Source organism: Prorops nasuta, unplaced genomic scaffold (assembly GCF_024137725.1).
Source record: "Prorops nasuta isolate Cenicafe-Biocafe unplaced genomic scaffold, Cenicafe_Pnas_1.2 PNAS00003, whole genome shotgun sequence".
Lineage (NCBI taxonomy): Eukaryota > Metazoa > Arthropoda > Insecta > Hymenoptera > Bethylidae > Prorops > Prorops nasuta.
The window spans coordinates 12,061,934-12,082,708 of NW_027116800.1; the positions used below are offsets into that span (position 1 = coordinate 12,061,934).

Here is a 20,775-nt window from a genome sequence, read left to right on the forward strand (position 1 = left end):
ATTGGACCGAGCGAAGAGAGAGAGAGTGGGAAAGGAATCAAGAGTAGGAAACAAGTAAAAATACAGAAACTGTGCTGGATGGAGAATGGGAGAACGAGAGGCACGAAAGCGTATGAATCGATCTGGAATGGTTGGAACGAGGAGGAGAGAAAAAATGAATGAAAACGGGTTGGAATGGTTGGGATTAAAGGGAGAAAAAGTCGAGGTTGGATAGAGGGTGGTGGTGGTGGTTTGGAGCGAGGCAAGGTAAGGCGAGGCAAGGCAAAATACAGGCTGCAGGGAAGAAAGAAAGAAAGAAAGGAATAGGAGAAATGGGACGGGGAAAATCGAGAGGGGAGGAGAGGGATAGAAGAGAATAGACGAACTGACTAGAAGTGGTACTGTTGGCGGTAGATAGCGGGGGAGGGTTGGGGGTGGATGAGAATGTGCAGGACGCGGGGAAGTTGTTTCTATCGTGGGGGGGGGGGGGGCAACGGACTTGGTTGGGGAGGGGGAGTTAGGTTGTAGGGGCAATGGTGGGGGCTGACTGAGACTGACTGAGACTACTGGGGGAGCATTGGTGGGGGAGCTGTGTGAGGCAACGAGGCCTTGGAACTGGGGGTTGAACCGGTTGAGGTGGCTGCCGGAAGGACGAAGGGAGACGACGGTTGTTGCGTTCGACGTTCGGACAGCGTGCATGAGAGCGCTCTGGCGGCCGTGCTTCAAAGTGCCGAAGGGGTTTCGCTAAAACCTCCCTCAGTCGTGGACTAACCGCCACGCGAGAGTAACGTTCGTCTAATATTCTATAGGTACTCGTATACCACTATTCTGTCAGATTCAGCCCGACGTAAGTGTGCTAGTGATTGTTATTATCCATAAACCCAGACCAATCTCCAATCTCATCAGGCTCGTTTCGTGGGACGAACAATTCCATGCGGTTTATCTCAAAGCTCGATTAATTGTTTGGTTTTTTTCATCCTATTTTTAAAGCTACATCAACGTTAGATCTACGTTGTTTATTATCCTGTGTACCTGATATTTATGTATAAATTCTGGCTGATAAAGTGTCGCTGTTACTAAAGTAATCAAGGGATATGAGGGGGTGAAGAAGCGATGGCGAAGGGAAACAGAAGATAAACGTTATGCAAACAACTTGCAATTTAGCATGTCAGAGTTTTCACGTAGGAAAGGAAGTGCTGCATACTGAGATGCTGAAATTTTGTCACGAATCTTAAATTCTACCTAATGAGAGGTAGTACCTGGTACATTTAACTTTTATATATACGTGTACACGCGATTTAAAAAAGAAAAATTGAATGCGATGATAATTTTACGTTTCTACGTTCGATCTACTATCGGAATTTATTGCTATTGAAACATTTCAAGTGAAATTGCCCTCGTTTCATTATTAGTATTATAGTATTGGCTCGCCATACGATATTATTCATTCTTTTGCACCGGACGAAATTGTACTATTACGTTCATGGAATATTTCCGAATTTGTATGCATTCGAACCGAGAGAGAGATTAATTCGACTGATATAATACACGGTTTGTAATTAGTTCCGCTTTGTTTGTTAATTTGCAGGAAAATGATTGATAAGATGCTCGTGAGAAATTTACTTATTTCTGAACGATTTATCGGCGGCAATTGTGTGCAAGGGTGAAAGCACGAATTGCAAAATAATTCAAGGTGATCGCGTGCTGCGAAATATTAAAGAGTAATTAATTTTTACACTCGCTTTACACGATTCATTGGTTACGGTGGTCCGTTAAACATCATTCTTAACGAACAGTTCATTTTTATTAAGGTTAATATGGTTTAATTGCTGAAGTACGGGTAGAGTGAACGAATAACAGGGAGAAAGTGTAAAAAATAAATGCTAGAGAATGACAATGGGCTAATGAAGGAAGAATTGAAAAGGTTTTTAAATGACATTCTAATAGATGCATCGTCTCTGACGTTCGCATAACGCGAAGCGGCACTCGTAGATACAATGTTGAAAATTATTATTGTAGCAAGTTTCGAACACTCTGGTTAGCAGTTTAATCCGTGAAACTCAAAATACCTGGCGGAAGACGTACGCCATCCACCGCCACGTCTGGTTTCAGCTGCAACGAAAGACCCAATTACATCTAGTTCGAGTACAATCGAGCGAATTCATACAAGGCGCTTAACACGCTTTAACTGCCAAGGGATTTGTGTTCTCCCTTATTATATCCCTTCCTCCCCCCCCCCTCCATCTCGTCCCCTTCCTCCCACGCAATCTCATCTACCCTGTGCCAGAATCCCATACCCAGCATTACCCTTCCCTTTACCTTTTTCTGTCCAACTCGACCTTCTTTCCTCCCCGGTTTAACATTTATTTCCTACCAAAGCTATAATAGTTCATTCGCACCTGCAAATATAACTCGGGAAATCCTCTTAACTCAGCTGCCCTATCCGACCCAACATTTGCACAATCACGTGTGCTTCGCCTCAATAATAATCAGCCTGCTATATATGTATACTTTGCTCCGCAGAGTAATCGAGATCTGCCTCGACTGTCGAATAAAATATGCTAAGAAAATTTGAACGATGATAAACTTGCTCGGTTCAGGGTTCAGCTTCTGTGCCAAGCTACATAGGAATTTAAAAAATTTCTACGACTCTGACAATTGACAATTGTCCGACAATGATTTTCCATCGTGTTTGCAGATATTGCATTTTTCTTCTCTCCCTCTAAAATCTTGCTTGATTCGTTCAGATATGCGATTGCGATAAATCCAACACTGAAACGTGAAATTATAATACGTTTGTCAAGGAGCTGCAGTGTAATTATAACGGCGTTTAAAATGAAGGATACTCGGAATAGTTTTAGGCAGAGCACAGCAAATTAACGATGGAATAACAGAGTGCTAATTCAAGTTTAAATTCTTTAATCCGAAATGTGATTATTTGGAGAATGTTGGGAAAATTATGCAAACGCGTACCGTGGGGAGGTCAATATTATTAGTGGAGGAAATGCGAGAATTAGCTGGTTTAATGTTGAAATGATCATAGGAACAAGCGACTGACCGTGCATTCTTTGCTTTTATTTTGCTTTCAGAGGTAAAATAACAGCTCGTGGAGAAGAGAAGGAGGATGAGGGGCCAATCCAGTTTCAAGGATACGAGACCGGACTTGGAATCAAGCGAGTCGGCGATGGGGCATGATTTGTGAAAACTGGCTGGGAGGCGAAGGAGCATTTCGATACCGCTGCAGAAAAATATTGAAAATTGAGACACCCTGACGTATTCGGATCATGAGAAAATTTGTCCTGCCCGGCAGAGTCAAACGAAATCCATTAAACGCGTGCACCGTGAAAACTTTTGCCAATGGATGAAAGTCAATTGAATTACGAATAAGCAACTCCTTTATCGATAACCTGCAGAAGGTATAAATAGAAGCAGATTCCATTACTAAAAGAAAGGCGCCTAAGCTGCTCATAAACTCCAGTACTATCCGTAGAGAGAATCTCAGATGCTGCGAGAATTTCCAATATCTTGAGGAAAAAAAGGCTCGAATCGTAAAATAAAGTGACGCTCAAAGAAATGTGTGTATTTGTGAATATACGAAAGTACATGTATATGTGAAAGATCGAAAGGACCCATCCAAGTGTTTTATAGTAATTCTATTCATGTACAGTGATGTTCAAACTGCTGCACGGTGCATAAAATCGTTGGGAGATCAAACGGCGGCGTTTTTGGGAATATTGTCTGGTGTGTATCAGTGCGAGAAGTGACGGATCATTTTCCGAGGGAAATTGAGAATAAACCGATTGGAGAAATGGTAATTGGAATTAATCAATTCCAGGATAACGAATCGCCAATGTGACTGAATTTGCCAAATGAAAAATGGGATACGATACAAATGGTACGTTTTGTTTCGGATAACGATCGTATCGGGAAGAATCGCGATGTGACTTAATAAAGAATATACGTTTCCCTTCTCGAATTGAGATTATACGAAAAACGAATCAGCAGGGGTAGATGTACACGTACAGACACACATATACGTATATACATGTGTGCACTACACCAGCAAAAGTATATATATATATATATATATATCTATCCAAAGGAACCGTATAATAACGAAAACAACGTTATAAGAGAGACAATCTCAATGGAATATAGGATTTCTCAGTAATAAGAAAAATCCAAGTGAAATTTACGTAGGAGTATCCTTTTTGTCGAGTGAGTCATTAAATCTCAAGATTCGAGCGAGAGATTGTTGGATCTCGTGGAGAATTTCCAGCAGCAGCAATAGCACAGCGTTATCACAGGGATAAAAATAGCGACGTTTAGGATCTTTAATACGAAACCAATGTTTTACGATCAAAGAAAACCCGGACGTGTTTTAGAGCCCATAGAATTTTCAGACTTTCAATGCCTTTAAATGGGTCAAGCATCCCTTTTTCCAAATAAATAATTGATGTGCAGGATTCTTCCATCTCTCTCTTTTCCTCTCTATCCTTTTTTTCCTTTCTTTATTCCTTCAGTCGTATCGTCCAGCTCTCATGGCAGAACCAAGTAACGAGCTGGTCGAGTCTGGTCGTAAGTGAAATTGACTGTTGGTTACTTTTGTAAGAGTGAATGAGAACCGCGAATGAAATTGTAACTCTCGTTTAAAAAGAAATTCCAATCGGAGAGAGAGAGAGAGAGAGAGAGAGAGAGAGAGAGCAGACACGTATATACATATACAAAGATACATACACTCGTCTCTCGCGAAAAATGCTCCAGTGTGCAGGAGAATACGTGCAAAAAGTGTGATAACGATGTAAGGTGATAAAAATGTAAGGCCATCTAATCACGAATTGTATAGTCGCGTTAATCCGGTTACTAACTGCAAACGAGTCAATTAATGTGAGAGCAGTGAGTGTATCCAGGAGATGAAATAGCGTTATGTGTGTTTTATTTAACAGTGACCAACTATAAAAACTCTCCGGGCTTTACGGACTATCAGCAATTTCACGCCAAGGAGTGGTCACTATGTCGAGAAAAATCATGAAGCACAATCCACAAAGATGGTACTTGGTCTTCTTATCTGCGCTCACACTCCTCTCCCACCAAATCGGTAAGTCCAATTTTACCCTTCAGTACTAAATTCACTTTACGAACCCCGTGCACTCGTCTCAAATCGATTTCATCGCTTTCACGCGTTTCACTCCACCAAGCTTACGACTCGATCGCGTCTCTAATTATGCCATTGCTTCGTACATTTAATTCGCCTAATGCAAATCTCTAATAATATAACTTGCTTTTTCTCGCGGCTTTAGGTATAGATGGAAGGAAGAGGTTGAATAAATTTCGGAGTGCGCGGCGCGTGTATCGGCAGAGTATCGTGTTTGTATTTTTCTGTGGAGATGAAAATAAGAGAATGACGCACGGGGAGGGGGTTGAAAAGAGAAGGCGGAGAGATATTTGTTTTAGGCACAAGGCGCTTTAATCTTTCATCCAGTTTCTAACTAGGATCTCTCTATGCGTTAACCCACTTTTTTCGTCCCTCTCCCTCACATCCGCCGCGCACACTCGAGCATATTTCACTCGCATTATTTGACTCTACCCTCGCGCGTACTTAGGTATACACTTTTACACCCCCTGTGCATCAACATTCAACCATTACTTTAATCAGAAAAATATAATCCTCACGCGAGGATCTAAGCTGCCTAGACGCTGTCAGTTTGGCAAAGCTGCAGCAGCGCTGGGCGCTGGCGCTGAACATGCCAGACGTAAAAAAAACTTGGAAAACAAGCAGCGCGATAATATTTTGTAATTTATCACTCACCATACACCGGATATTCCGCCGCCTCACCTTTTCCAAACTCATAGAGTTGACTTTCAGGCAACTTTCCAAAAGTTTCTACCTGCACACGTACGAAAATTGATTTACACGATATAATATTATTATAATCTAAGGTAGAAAATGATTATTCGCCACGTTATTAGGAAAGTTCTCTGCTCCAGACAAAGTACATTGATCAGTTAATTAAAATGTTTTGTCCGATCGATTTATTGCGCGCTATCGAACAGATCTCGATAATTAGCCAGGTGTTTTGTCGACTTTTTCCTCCTGCAGTCTCTCCCTAGCTGTGCCAGCAGGTGACGGTAAGGGGGTTAGTAAGAAATTCCAACGAGGAGAGAGGAACTTTCTTATGAACGGCTGGGAAAATTGAATTTTTAAGCGACAGGTCCTTTACGTGTAACTAAGTCCGGAAGTTTGGTGTTGACTATCCCTTTCGGATCGGAATCAGTTATTTGCATAAGTTTTGCGATTCCTTGGCCGTTTTCTTTCATTTGTCGGCTAAGTGAGAGAGAGAAAGAGAGAGAGAGAGAACTCAATTGACGAGTGACGAGAGAAGGCAAGGTGGATAATTGAATTTGATCCGAGTCAGCCAACATTAAAATATGCCCAGCTGCTCGACGCTTCAATTGAGTTTTGCCAATTTAGGTAGAGTATTAAAATTTTTCAAGCAAATTATACTGTTCGACTAACTCGGACAAAGGTGTGTCTCCCCTCGAATTCATAAGGATTGCATATTCTCAAACGAAATTGTATATACAATCAGTCCTATATATATAACACGTTTGCGGAATGCGCTTGATTGTGTGTCTCGAACCCAATTTGCCAAACTCAAGTTCGTCCTCGAAACAGGATGATCACCGCAAGGACGTCGCCCTCTGTTCTATTGAAGTTACAGTGCGCGCGAGATGTTATTATCCCTCGTTGAGGTGGTGCTGCGGATATTGTGGATTTACGATGCCCGACAAAGATGCTCTTCCAGTTCACCACCGGATGCTTTCCACTTCGATATACGCTTATCAGCTGCTCCTCTCTCTCTCTCTCTCTCTCTCCCTCGCATTCATCTCAGCACGACATTCATTCACCCGCACCAAAATTAAACTTTCCCTCTTTACGCCTCCCACACTGCACCATGGCTACTGCAAAGAAAATTTCTCTAATTATCAACTGCAGTTTCTCCTGACTAATTTCGTAACCCAGAAGCCGTCCTCCCTTTAATTTACATCACTAAACTATATCAAAGGATAATTTTACAGTTACCACATATAAACTTTCAAATTATTATCAGTTGATAATTAAATGTAAATATTATTTGCAAGGGCGGTCGTGTCATCGGTTACAAAGCTGCCCACGACTCTCGTTGTAATTTTATAGATTTTTTACTGTGAACTTTCAACCTACGATACTTTGCCCGAACAAACATGTGCATACCACATATATACTATATAGATATATGTATGTTTCTTTCATTCAGATATATACTGTTGAAATTGTTTCTTATTCGTTTTATTCACATTAAATAGACGTTCTAAGATGACGAGAAAATCGATACGTCGTTCTTCCATTTTCCAACAACTTATTCTCTCGGTTTATTTATAGGAAAATTTACCCCTTTTCGATTATTGGTGATTTATGCTAATACTGTGACAATCATCCTGCTTTATTAACTTGAAACAAGTGGACTCTCGCTTTTTTACTGTATTTTTTCTCTTTAGGTAAAATAATAACAATAATGCTTTGTGCTCTGTAATAGATTGATCCAAGTGCAACAGACAGAATGGCTACTAATGCAAACTATTAGCTGTAATCCCGAAACATTATTGAATCAATTCTCCGAACCATCCGAGGCAGTCTCTCGAATATTATGCTTTCCCAGCTCCTGGACTGAACGAACCTCGTTCAGCAGCTTTATACTTTACCTCTTTCCGCCCGGAAACTATCTCTATTTGTTACAGCTTGCATTTTCTTATAATTCTGCACAGTGAAAATATATACTTTTTCCTCTCATAATCTTCCCAATAAACACCATTGAACCACCATCCCTCGCAGATTACATTTTACTCTTTTTAATTATACGCTAAAAATTATATGAGATATGTAATTACTATATATACCAAATTGTGCTTTCTACGGTACCTAATATATAGTTTACTTTGTTTTTTCTCAAATTTATCTATCGCGTTTCACTGTGAGGGTATAACGAGACAAAAATAGGTTCCGCATTGAGCATGCTAAACATCGCTTATAGAAAGAAAAATCCTATTTGTACAAGAGAATACATCTGTCAGATATTCGGAGTAATCGGTGAAAACAAGAGCTTGAAAAGTCTCTTTTTCCCTTTTCAGCAGTCGTTACTACTGACAACGTGATTCAATTTCGTAGCTTGGCCATAAAATATCAGTTTCAGTGTCGAACACCGATGGCCACAGAATACGAAAAATAGTTATGTAAGTTTGAAAACCTTAAATTCACACACACACAACAACAAGTCTAGATAATCCAGGCTAAATTTTGACACTAAATACACAGACTATATATATATATACATGGAAGGAAAATTTGGAATAGTTCGAGTCATCTCTATTGAGAATACAAATTCTTATCTTTGTGTTGGAATCTTGAAAGCCAACCTCAAGGCTATAGAGTGATATACTTTTCTAATTATTTTTCTACTAAAAGCGATGAATTTTTAATTCAAATAAATATATTTTTGAGAACCTGCATGTATAAAAAGATATTTTGTTCGTATAAAAAATCATCTAAATAGTAAAAAGTTACATTTTATATGAAACATTTTGAAAATTGCGAAAATTACACAATTTTAAACAAATCACGAAATTTCAGCACTCTTTTTTTCGATTTAACTATTTATTTTGTAAATTAATATGTAGGAGGTTTCATCATCAACTGCGTCATAATTTTATTTACGAAGGCTCAATCAACGTATTTGATTTGGTTCAATACTTTTATTGAATAGTCAAGATTAGTTGGATATTGAAAAGTGATATATACATAGGTCACACAGTTGACCCATTGCATGTGGCGTAGGTATTTGTATATCGAAAGTCCGCGTAGTTTAAAGGTAAAGAGTTAGTAAGAAAGAAGAAATCAATTCTGATTCGGTGCTTGAAAATTACCAAAAAGTCATGTCGTTAAATTATTAATGACTAAAATACCAAATATTTACGCAATCGTGTTTTCAGTAGAATTCTATACTTATACTAGCTTTTATTTGACAGAAAATAGCTTTTAGACACACAGGGCTCTGCGAATTATTAATTGAAATTTTTATCAAACGCACAAGCTGTTAACGATGCACGTTGCATTTTTTTTAATACTTTGATAGTGGTTTTCTTGCTATAAGATGGATAACAAGAAAATTAATCCTTTCGATGAAGCTTAATATAATAATGAAACCGACGCGATAATAATGCAAACAATATTATTTTTAGAAGAAAATAAATAAATAGAGAAACATAAGAGACGATCTACTTAAAGAGTAACTCGTGTTCGAAAAACTTCGTCTAGTCATGGTAAGGGCTAACATTAGCTAATGTATGACACGGTTTTGCAGAATTAATTGCCAGAGTTCGATTTCGCCAATCCAGTTTAATCTTCATAGAAATGAAAGGTAAAAATTCGTTGAGCGTTATTTTCGTTGAAATATCATATTTACAAAAAACTTCCATTTGACCGATTTTATTCGAGTATTTATCGATATAGAAGAGCATAGGAATTCAATTTTATTAAAACCTCTCGTAGTAAAGTAGAAGATGTAATGTATATCATTCTTTTCGATATGAAAAGTGCGTATATAATAAACAATTAGCAAAATTGGAAAGCTCTTATCAGATATTTGTAAACGTATATGTATATAGGTATAGTAAGAATTGTTAGTCTTTATTTGTAGGATTCGCAAGGCTCGGCGCATTGCGGACATTAGAGATACTGGAAGAAAATTCCAATGGAAGTCGTAACTCTAATTGATTTTTCCAAGATCGAAACGCCTTGCCACGAATTTCACACAGCCAGTCACATAGAGATTTTTGCTTGAATAGCGATTCGTGCCTAGACTGTAGAAGATATACTTTGGACTCTGTAGTCGCAGTATCACCTGCTTAATCTCCAACGCGTATTTATTTTGAATTTCTCCTCTCTATTTCCTTAAAAAATAAAATTAAAAGACACCTGATACAGTTATTGCTACAATATTTATTATAACAGAGTTTTGCTTTTTTTATTTTTTTTTATAAAAACTTGTGACATTACAGGAGGACATGGATCGGATAAATGTATCTATATATATATATGTAATACTGTGCATGGGGAGAAGAGATTTTTCTCGACGGAAAGGTAAAATTAGACTTAAGAATTATCAATGGGATTACAGGTTGGAGAGGAATGAAGGGAAAATATGTAAATGTGGAAAAAGCTTGGTTCGAAGGATCGGGCGTTATAAAAATGTAGCGTCAAGCGTGTTTTATCATGTGTGGTTGGCAAAACGCCATGGCCACGAGCGACCTCACATTGGTATTTGTTGGTTTCCGTCTCGTTAGGTGGAAAATCTATTTCTTTCCCCGACGTTGCGCAAACCCCTTGCAGCCGTAGCCGTCGTTCTGCTCTTCATCCCCTATAGCATGCAACGCCATGCCAGCCCATGCGAGCCAAGCTAGCTAGCTACGTCATGTCTTGCTTGCCACTGTTTGCAGTGCTCCTCCTCTCTTTCTCTCTCTCTCTCTCTCTATCCACCACACGCCGCCCGCTCTCTTTTACCCCGCGAAACATCGTTTTACTCCGTTTTCTTCCGCCGTTATACAAACGTGACAATTGCTCGCGCCAATTTTCCCCCTCTCAAGCGCTTTTTTCACCCTCGTCCAACAACAATTTCCATTCCTGCGGAAAATTCGAAATTTACGATTCCCCGCCACTAGTCACTCTCCACATAAATCTCATGTACACACGCGCAGCCAATAATCGTTTTACAGCGTTAAACCTAGTTGTCTAGCAACGTTGGCCGATAAGATTTTCCAAGCGCTGTATATAGTATACGGTTGATAAGCGTGAAACGACTTTTTTTCCTCGCTGGCTATATTATTCGCAAAGGGGAAGCCCCTCCGACCGGCTTGAGCGAAGAAGCCTCGCGCGCGCAAAGAGATAATTTAACGGAAGCAAATATTATACAAGTTTCTAAATTGCCCGTTATAGTTATACGTATCGGAAATTGGCTGGAAGCGGCTATTTTTCACGGAGGAAACTTTTGTGGAAATAAGGGAAGCTCGCGCGCGAGTTAACGAGCGGTCTGACAGGGGGGTGGTTTCGGACAGGGGGGTGGCGAGGAACAGCGGAGTAATTTTGGACAGGAGGATCGTGGAGGAGGAGGAGGAGGAGGAGAGCAGTGGAATAATTTTGGACAAGAGGGTGGCGGAGGACGGCGGATTAATTTTGGACAGGAGAACCGTGGAGGACAGCGGAATAATTTTCGGCAAGGTGGTAGGGCGGTAGGGGGACAAGGAGGACAAGGAGGAGAAGAACAGGGCAACGATTTCGACGGAGCACCGCAGCATCTGTACGGCCACTCGATGAATTCGCGAAACACCCCACGTCGGTTCTCGCGAACCAATTTAACTAGGGCCCGCAACACTCGGTCATAGTCGAAGCACATATTCGCCCTCCTGCATTTTTTATCGCGCAACTTCTTCTTGCCGGTAAAATCAGAGCACTCGGTCATTCCGGAGGAACACTTGCACATTAGACAGTCGCTGGGAATCGGAGGTGTAAAAGTCAAGCTCCCCCATCGGCCAGCCTCCAGATCCTCTTTCTTTATTTGTCGACATTGATAAGGATGGCATTGATTGGTCTCCTCCGACACGAAAAACTTTTCAAACGTGCCCTGCTCAACGTTCATGTCGGTTATCACGCTGCTCCCGAGATAACTGATTCGTACGAAGAGCTCGATCGTCGAGTCGGTCAGTTTCGAATCGTCGTTCAGCAACGGATAGACTCCCTTCATGGACCTTGATTGGGAGTTGGAAAGACAAGGAAAACGGGCTGTAGAGGGGCAGAGATATAGATGAACCTATCACGTATGTGTGTGTGTGTCAACAGCTGTATATACATGTATGTATATATGTGTATGTATGTCACAGGTATAATTGGACGATTGTGTGTAGCACAGTACCTAGATATCGGCTCTCGTTCGTTAGGGACCGAAAGATAATCGGCTAATTCTTTGCGTTCTCTCAACTCCTTAATGATGCCATTAAAGAGATTATCGATCGTAACCAGAGTAAAACCCACGTCCTTGCCAAAGTTGCCCGTCTCCAAGTATTCGCTGACTTCTTTGTGAACGGAGAATTGTACGTCGACCCCGTGCACATCTTCCTCCAAAGTGGCGTTGGGTATCGCAAAAACTATGGATTTTCCACCGTAAAAGGGCTCCCTCTCAAAATTTGAACCCCGATAAGATTTATTATCGCGACGATTTGGCATTAAAACGGTCCATTCATCGTCCAACATTCGGAACATGACTCTCGTCTTCTTCATAATGGCCACATCAAATTTTGTCGACCAAGGCATGAATAACTGCCACAGACATTATTCTACGTTTGAAACCCTTCAAGATTTATACACGCCTAAAATTCTAACTTTAACCAATGTTATCATTTTCTATGGTCCATTCAACAATTGGAACGTTACTCACGTTTTCCACGGCAACCTCCATCATCATTAAGCAAGAATCCTGCGATACAATTAGCTGCGACATGACTCGCTCCTCTTTTCTTCCAACGTTGCTTTGCCAATTTGAAATTTTCATTAATTTTAGGGTTAATTTTGGGAGCGGTGTGCCGAAAGTGTCAAGTGACAAATTATCGTTGCATGCTCGCGTCGAATGTCGATCGCGAGTATATTTTTTGTTCTCCTTTTGTTTCTCGACTACTTTCTACATACGGTTGTCTCGACATGTGTGTGCGTGTGGTTATTATTACACGGTGGCTCAACGGTGAAAGGGGAAACTTTGAAAAAAGAGCAAGCTTGTCCCTTTTATTCAATAAAAGCGATATCTCAGCAGCGAGGCTCTGTATTTTTTGGTATTTTTAGATTTCCCGTGGATTTTAGCCAGGATCTAAGATCGTTTCAAAGTTTTTCCCCGGCTTCGCTTTTACACTCAAACTTCAATCCACCAGGGTCGACCCATTTGGCCACGCCATTCACCGATTCGTCATTTATATCTGGCCAAATCTATATCCGTATATCTCTATAATGCATACAAACGTATATATATATATATATATATATATATATATATCGCATATTCAACCGAACAGCGCAACTAACTATATATAGGCAACAGTTAATCGATCGCGGATCTTCTCTCCATCTCACTTTAACCCTTTTGCACGTTGCTTCATTTGATAATTTATTCGTTCATCGGCGGACAATACATTCGCCTTTGTCGTCATTCAATCCTCATTGTCGATCCTTCTTTTTATAAACGAAATTCCGCTGACGATCATGTTGGAATAACATTGGATAATCGTTCGATAATATTCGACGATAAGAGTAAAAAATATGAGCAATATAGGAAGAATAAACTTTTTGCCAGCACGAACGATAAAAATCACATTGTCAGTCAGACTGATATACAGTAAATTCGTGATAAAGCTGGATATTTCTGCTTTATGACTGTACACTGCTTTATTCTTGTCCCTCTTTCTTCTCTCGTAAGATTCATTCTCGTCTACCAACTGATACAACCGGATCCACGATTGAACGATCGAGAACGAAAAAAAGAGGAGATCGAGAGAGGAGGAAGAAAGAGAAAGAGATCGAATGAAACGAGAATGACCCGAGGGGCGAGGAGTAGGTAGTAATAAGTAGCGTAAACGTTAGAGAGTAAAGGAGCGAAGAGAGGGGTAGAGAGAAATGGATGGAAACTTGCTGTGATTGCTTTTGCCCGGCAAAATGTCGATGTCGTACCACTTAACGGCCGAACGATCCTTTCCAACGATAGTGAACTCAATTCAGGCGCTTTGGATATGGAAAGAGGAGGGGGGGGGGGGGGAGAGAGAGAGAGAGAGACTATTATAATATATATAAAGTGATTACGCTTCCACGGAAATGTAAGCGAAAGTTCACCTCGAGGAGTAGAGGTTTCTATGAGGTCCTGCGCGACAAAGTCAAAGCAGATTCGAGCCTGAGACAGATCGATTACTTCGCAGCTGAGATTGCATCCAGATCAACTGGCTCGATCCATGCGAACTTTCGACTTTAAATCCACGACAAGTGTGGCATCTTCTTCCAACTTTCCATCTTCTCTATAATGATTTATTAGACTTTAAAGAAACTTGCACTTTTTCTCCTTGACATATCCATTCGTCGATCCCCCTTTCCATTTCTTTTCCTCATCGTCCTTGTCCTCCTCCTCCTCCACTCTGGAGAAAAGGAATCAGCAATTTTTATGCCATCCAGAATTCAGCCTCCGTCAATTCGCATAATTATTCTCCTTGGCGGAATAAAGAAGACGAGGACTTTTCTCACCTTGGTGCAATTAAAACACTACGGCCGTAAAACATCAAAATTGACTCATCGTAGCGTACAATTATATGACAAAAATGTGTACAATATACCGCTTTCACAATTGGACTCTCAATCAAATTAACGAATAATTGAGCGTAAAGGATTCATCCAATTTCACCGCAGAGCCAAGCTCAATCGTGTCACAGCCTTTCAAGCGCGGCCTATTTCCTGCTACGCAGGAAAGGATAATTAAATCTTTTTTTTCTTCTTACTTTTATTTTCCACGTACTTTTACCTCTTCCCAGTCATATTTTAAAACAAGTATACGCTTGATGGCTTCCGCGCACGTACATTCGAGACTCGACCAAAATGGTATACCCTACTAAATTTGTACACCATCTGATTCGAATTAATTGCTGGACTAATTAATTACGTAATTTATCGAGCGTCGAGATAAAACACCGCCTGAACTCGGGCTGCGGAATGGATTAGATCAGAAATGGGCCTGTGAGATATCGAACGGGTAGGCGATCCATCGAACCTCTTACACTTTTTCCATTCAATTATTCACCAATTACGTCCGAGATAATTTAGAAAATCGCCAAAAGGTGCAATTTATATACAATAATAATAATAGGTTCGTGCATACAGATACGAATAAAGCTGGTAAAATAGAGATTTTAGATTAAAGCATATATATATATATATATATATATATATATATATATATACATATATAGCACATCTATATGTATATAGAAGATTGAATATTATCCAACATGATCCAGTGTATTTGTAATGGGCTGATAAAAGGGCCAGTAGAGTGATATTTATTTTGCGATCGATATGGATCAGAGGTGGACGAGAGGCACGTAGCAGTGGATATATGGAAGAGGTGAAAGAGCAAAGAACAAATAGACGGTATAGGAAGCGAGTAAGCAAGGGTGCCTGCCTGCCTGGCCGACTGATAGAAATCCTTTTTGGTGCGAAGCGTCGCGTCGCGTCGCGTCGCCTCGCGTCCCACGTATTTTCCTCTCCACTCCCAGCGGATGGAAAATCGATTTACGTGTCGCATTAGCTTGTCAAGTGTACACAACGAAGCATTTCACAGCACCGATATCGCCGACAAGAATTCACGACTATAGTGGATGTCCTAACATAACAATTCTAAACCATTTCCCACGATGCTTATTATTATATTCCTTTCCCGTTCGTTTCTCTTCCTCTTCAACGTTGACAAAGTCAATACTCGCCTTTCCAGCCTATAGGTATATACCAGCAGCTACCCTCGTAAAATATTACCCAGCCCATAAAAAATCTATCCCCCTTTGATCGAAATCTTACAAGACGTGTGTGCAAATCCCCTTTAAGCTTTTAGAATCGCATACAGTATCTGTTTCGTTATCGCTCTACGGATTGTCACGTTTATGTGCTCTGATAAAAATGTACAGCGTACCTATATTACCATTATTATTATTATTATTATTGTGTATTATCGAGACGATCTATCGCGACGATATATATATATATATATATATGAGAGAGAGAGAGAGAGAGAGAGAGAGGGACGAAGGGGAAAAACAACGCGGATCGATCTTTCCCCAAGAGAGATATATATATAGATGGTGGCTTGCAATATTTGACAATGATTTTTCAAGCTTCGTACATGACGCGCATAGTGTTTTGATTCTATTCGAGGTAACGAGAGTTTGTCGTGTCTGCAGGTGCTCGCTAATGACGTACAGCACGCAATACGCTTTACGGGATTCAATACGGAACACTATAGAATTTGCGGTGTTCCTCTATTTCGTACTATCACCTCGGGAAAGCGAAGCCATCAAAAACCCCGTCAAGAGGAAGCCTTATATAATTTTATAATACCTACAACGTAGTGCTACAAATAGATTAAAGCTATTCCGAAATGCGATCGCTCGAAAGCCCATCATCCGCATTATTTTATTATACCATCTATATACATATACACTTCAATTCGCTCTCTTCATTTCTTTCATTTCTCGTATTTTTTATTATTCATTTTCATGTACATTGCACAAATTTTAATATTGTTATATAGCAGTTTCGAATATTCGTACTTGTATAATTTGATCGTGGAGATGAGTCGTGTCTTTGAAAATGCGTCATAAAATAAAACTTGATTTTGCTGATAAATCAAATTAGAGGAAGCTTAATAATATCTTAGACGTAGGGTGGTGGAAAAATGGGGGGGGGGGGGGGGGGGAATTTAAAAGAGTACGAAGGGAACATACGTGTATTATGAGATCAACGAGTTCAAAGCTCGTTTATTAAAATTCCATGGGAAGGGACCGTATTACTTGCTTAAGGCAAAAATCTTCAGCAAGTAATATCGAAAGCCATATTTTCTAAATTCAATATCGAAAATTGCCGATTTTCAAGTATCTAATTTACATGATATTCAGTCCAATATGCGATGATGTACCTTTATACGACTGCTTCTTAAATCGTCGCTTTGCTATTGGATATGGCAGTCTTTAATAAGAAAAAATATCAAAATAATAATATAGACTGCACAGGATATATCAACGCATACCTATATATATATATATATATAATGCAGAGTAAAAAGTACACTGACTGGTAGAAAAGTCGGATAGAATGTAGAAGACTATAAAATATTGGCCAGCCGATAAAAATGAATGTCGATAGAATGATATTGTCGAAAAAATTAAAATTCTCTACCATAAAGCTTCCTCATGAATTTCCTTCCAGCCTAAAACCGCGTTGTATAGGTCGTTGAAGTTTTATAAATAATTTATATAACACCTTCCTGAATGGAAGCTCTGCCATATTATTAATAATACATTAATATGTGCAAACCGTTATTGAATAATCCATAAAATATTGCGTTTTAAAATATACATTATTAATTATGACCAGCGCTATAATGTATAATAATACGAATGATGTGCTGTTTTAATTAGGAAGAGAGAAACTGATTTTTCATAGTATACCGCGCGCAACAATGATAAATCTGTGTGCTAGTCTAACTCTCGCGCGGGAGCAATTTAATAATTCAACTTTGATTTCCATTGCCGCGAATGTAACTGCAACATTCGATATGAGTAATTCATATCAATGTTTTTGCATTATATTTTTTTCTATGTTACCGAAATCCCTATCCATCGATTTTAATTAAGCCTTGTGCATTTTTAATTGTGATTTCAATCTTTGTGCAAAATGTACACCCGGCTTCAATATCGTATCAGTTGCGTTATTAGATTAACGTCACTCAAAATGCAAAAGCGCTCCATGTGAATGAAATTTATTGAAATAGTGACATTTATCAATAAACAATTTTATAAAATAAATTTTTAAGAGAGTCTAAGCACTTAAATGCTTTGCCAGAGTGGCTAATATTGAAGTATCCGTTGATAAGAAGATTGGAAATTATATAGGATAAAGAAGACTGACAAGTTCTTTATTAGCGGGGTCAGTAAAGTTTTGAAGCGATTAAAATGTCACAAGCCATAACGATATCAAGAGATAAGGGAATAAGATGGGCTGGGAGAGATAGAGTACCAAGGGCTGCTTTTAGAGACTCTTACAAGGTCCTGGAAGCTACTAGATCGACCTTCTAGATTGCTTGCTTCTGGATGGAGTCGTGCTAAGAAACAAAATAAAAAATCGAAATCTTAATGAGACTTTATATATACTATTTCTTTCTTTTAAAAATTGACCCATTTGCGAGCTGCATTTTATAGCTTCCCAAACATTTTCGGCAGTCTAAATCGTTTGATCCAATTGCTTTATCAATTGATGAAACGAGTGAAAGCGGTGTAACATTTTAATAATTCGTAAAGTCTACAGTCGAAGCACCCACAAATACATTACTTTTATTATTAGCTTTCCGATAAATTATCTTGAAGATATTTTCTACTAAATTTTAAATGAGAATTTTTAGACAAAAATAGCAAGATTCATGTAATAATGGACGTATTGTGAACATAACTGAAACCTGGATATAGACAAAAATAAATTTAAATAGCTGCTGTGTATTATGCATAGACACAGAAGTAAAAATTATAATTAAACTTTCTAATATAGAAATTCTTTCCAGTCTAAAAGTAAAAATAAATTTGGATTTAAGATAGTGACTATTTTCGCACAAAATTGTAATCTCTTGATAATGTTAAGCTGGATAAAATACTGAATGGACCTGCAGTCATATTGGAAATAGTATTTCTGTAATACTCTTCAAGTTTCATCCACGGAAAAACATAGAGAAGGGACTATATTATTTAATCAGCCAAGTAGAAAAAGCAAAGTTAGTTTAATGATTCCTGTCGTAATCATGCAATGACGTGACAAATAAAATCATACACAAAATTATCAATTCTCTCTTATTGGTGTCTCGATTAGTTTTAATACTTTTGGTCTAGCAGATTTGATGTCACGTATCGACGCTTAATTCTGAGTATCCCATTTAGTAGTCCATTTGTGCTGTCAATCGAAAGAAAAGGACAAAGCACTATCTGTACTATATACATATAATAAGCTAGGAGATCGATTTGTAGGTATTCGGGGATTACCCGATGACGTACAATATCATCAGAGATATGCTAGGATGAGGTACACGAATACACACGTATAAGCATAATTAGCTCGCGTTGGTGGATTTATTTATTTATTATAAGTAGGATATATATATATAAAATAACACTATGAAATATTATTAATGCTGCTTTCTACCTTTGACAGAATGCGCAGTTAAGGGCGGTGGATCAGTAGTGGAACACCATCAGTCTTCGTACTGGGAACAACCCTTTAGCCAGCCTTACTTTGAAAATACGACAAAGAGGGAAACCACGACCACTGTCGGCCAATCCGCTTATCTGCATTGCAGGGTGCGCAATCTTGGTGATCGTGCTGTAAGTTTGAAATTTCCTACCGTGTAGCCCCTCTGGCTGGCTGGCTGGCTAGCCTCGTTTCCTTCCCAATCTTTTCTTCCACCTCAGCAGTTGAACGAGTTATCCGCAATGATCAAAGCATTATTCATGCACGCGCTATTTTTGCACCCATCGCGCCTCTATACCACCGATACAATTAAATTAGCCCACATTTCGTTTGTCCCTTCGATCATTATATATATGCAGCCTATTCCCACGATTACCGCAAAGCGTTATCAAATTATCAAATCCCTATGCCGACTAATGTGATTTTCACTGGATTAAAGCAAACTGTTTAATCCATCCGGATAATTAGCCAAATAAGCGTCTATATGTTATACTATATATGTATATGATTATCTATCGAAAGCTTATTCGATTATCATGAATTAAACGCCACGGTAATTGGATGATTTTTCGTGATATATAATTAATTGAACAAGAACAAATGAAATAAGTTGAAGGACGGACGTTTCAATTGGAGCCAGCGTACATATAATAGGAGAGTACATGAATTGATAGGGGTGAGTAGGAATAATTATTGTTGCAAAGAACAATTGAAGATAATGGCAGCTGTGCGGCGGCGGTAATGGTTATGCTAGACACGCGAACTCTAATGCGAGGTAATTTTGTGGACAAGCAAGCTTGCAGGGAACATCCTAGGGTCTGGCAAATATTGATACACGTTATCAGTTTTACTCGTGCGTTACTCGGACGCACAACTGACTAGGCTACCAATGATTATAATCAGCCTTCACACGTTAATCAGATTTTCGTGTCCATGAACCACTTGTGACATTGTCAGGCGTTCCCATTTATCCCCTTTCTCCCATCCTGCAAATTTCCTCTCTGATACGTCCACGTATATATATACACACACACACACACACACATATATATATATATATATATATATATATATATATGTAATTAAAGTATATAACCCTATACATTCCTTCGCTTTAAAAATTTGTATAAATTTTTTAGTTTAATTCTTATTCTCTGTCACACACACAATCTCTTTCTTATTCCTCCTTAATTTATTGGAAATAATCATTCACCTTGCCAAATCTGTTTCCAGGTCGCATGGATCAGACAACGAGATCTGCATATTTTAACCGTAGGGATTCTCACGTACACAAATGACCAACGTTTTCAATCACTGCACAGTGACGGAAGCGACGAATGGACTTTAAAAATCAGTTCCCCGCAAGTGCGAGACAGTGGTATTTATGAATGTCAAGTGTCAACGGAGCCAAAGATCAGCCAAGCCTTTAATCTAAGCGTAGTTGGTAAGCCTCGCACAAATATATAGGTATATGCTGTAATTAATGAATTTAGCAATTGTTTTATTCGCCACTAAGAATCGAGCAGCAAGACATAAATTGTGAGACTCGAAGGTGCAAGAGAGAGACAGTTGGCAGGATGTTTACCAATGATACATCGTCAGCTGTGCAAAAAGATTGATTGCAAAAGTTTTCCATTCTCTCTTTCTGTCTCTCTTGTTGAAACTTATTAACTCTTTTGTTT

General features: G+C 39.1%; 2 protein-coding genes across 6 annotated transcripts in view; one reads left to right on the forward strand and one right to left on the reverse strand.

Moving 5' to 3' along the window:
- Positions 1–20,775, forward strand: part of LOC136772160 (transmembrane and immunoglobulin domain-containing protein 1-like) — an 81,373-nt gene that overhangs the window by 56,958 nt on the left and 3,640 nt on the right. For 3 of the 5 annotated variants that reach the window (XM_066724926.1, XM_066724929.1, XM_066724928.1), the window contains 3 exons: positions 3,069–5,077; positions 19,058–19,227; positions 20,327–20,537. In XM_066724926.1, the coding sequence (XP_066581023.1) occupies positions 4,993–5,077; positions 19,058–19,227; positions 20,327–20,537 (466 nt within the window). In that variant the 5' untranslated portion in view covers positions 3,069–4,992. Of the gene's footprint in view, positions 1–717; positions 827–1,136; positions 1,232–3,068; positions 5,078–19,057; positions 19,228–20,326; positions 20,538–20,775 lie in introns of those variants that run through there. The other 2 variants (XM_066724927.1, XM_066724930.1) reach the window with 2 other exon arrangements.
- LOC136786157 (uncharacterized) lies at positions 11,425–12,566 on the reverse strand. Its single transcript, XM_066747693.1, has 4 exons — positions 12,504–12,566; positions 11,982–12,385; positions 11,497–11,817; positions 11,425–11,428 (listed from the first exon to the last, which is right to left on the reverse strand). Exons 1-4 carry the CDS (start codon positions 12,564–12,566, stop codon positions 11,425–11,427), a joined length of 792 nt encoding a protein of 263 aa, XP_066603790.1.

Excerpts from the sequence above, each read along its gene's own strand:
- LOC136786157 (XM_066747693.1), bottom strand. The coding sequence starts at position 12,566 with ATGTCGCAGCTAATTGTATCGCAGGATTCTTGCTTAATGATGATGGAG. Across the intron at positions 12,386-12,503 it reads TGGAGGTTGCCGTGGAAAAC|TTATTCATGCCTTGGTCGAC; the intron begins GTGAGTAACGTT and ends TGTCTGTGGCAG. Across the intron at positions 11,818-11,981 it reads GAACGAGAGCCGATATCTAG|GTCCATGAAGGGAGTCTATC; the intron begins GTACTGTGCTAC and ends CTCCCAATCAAG.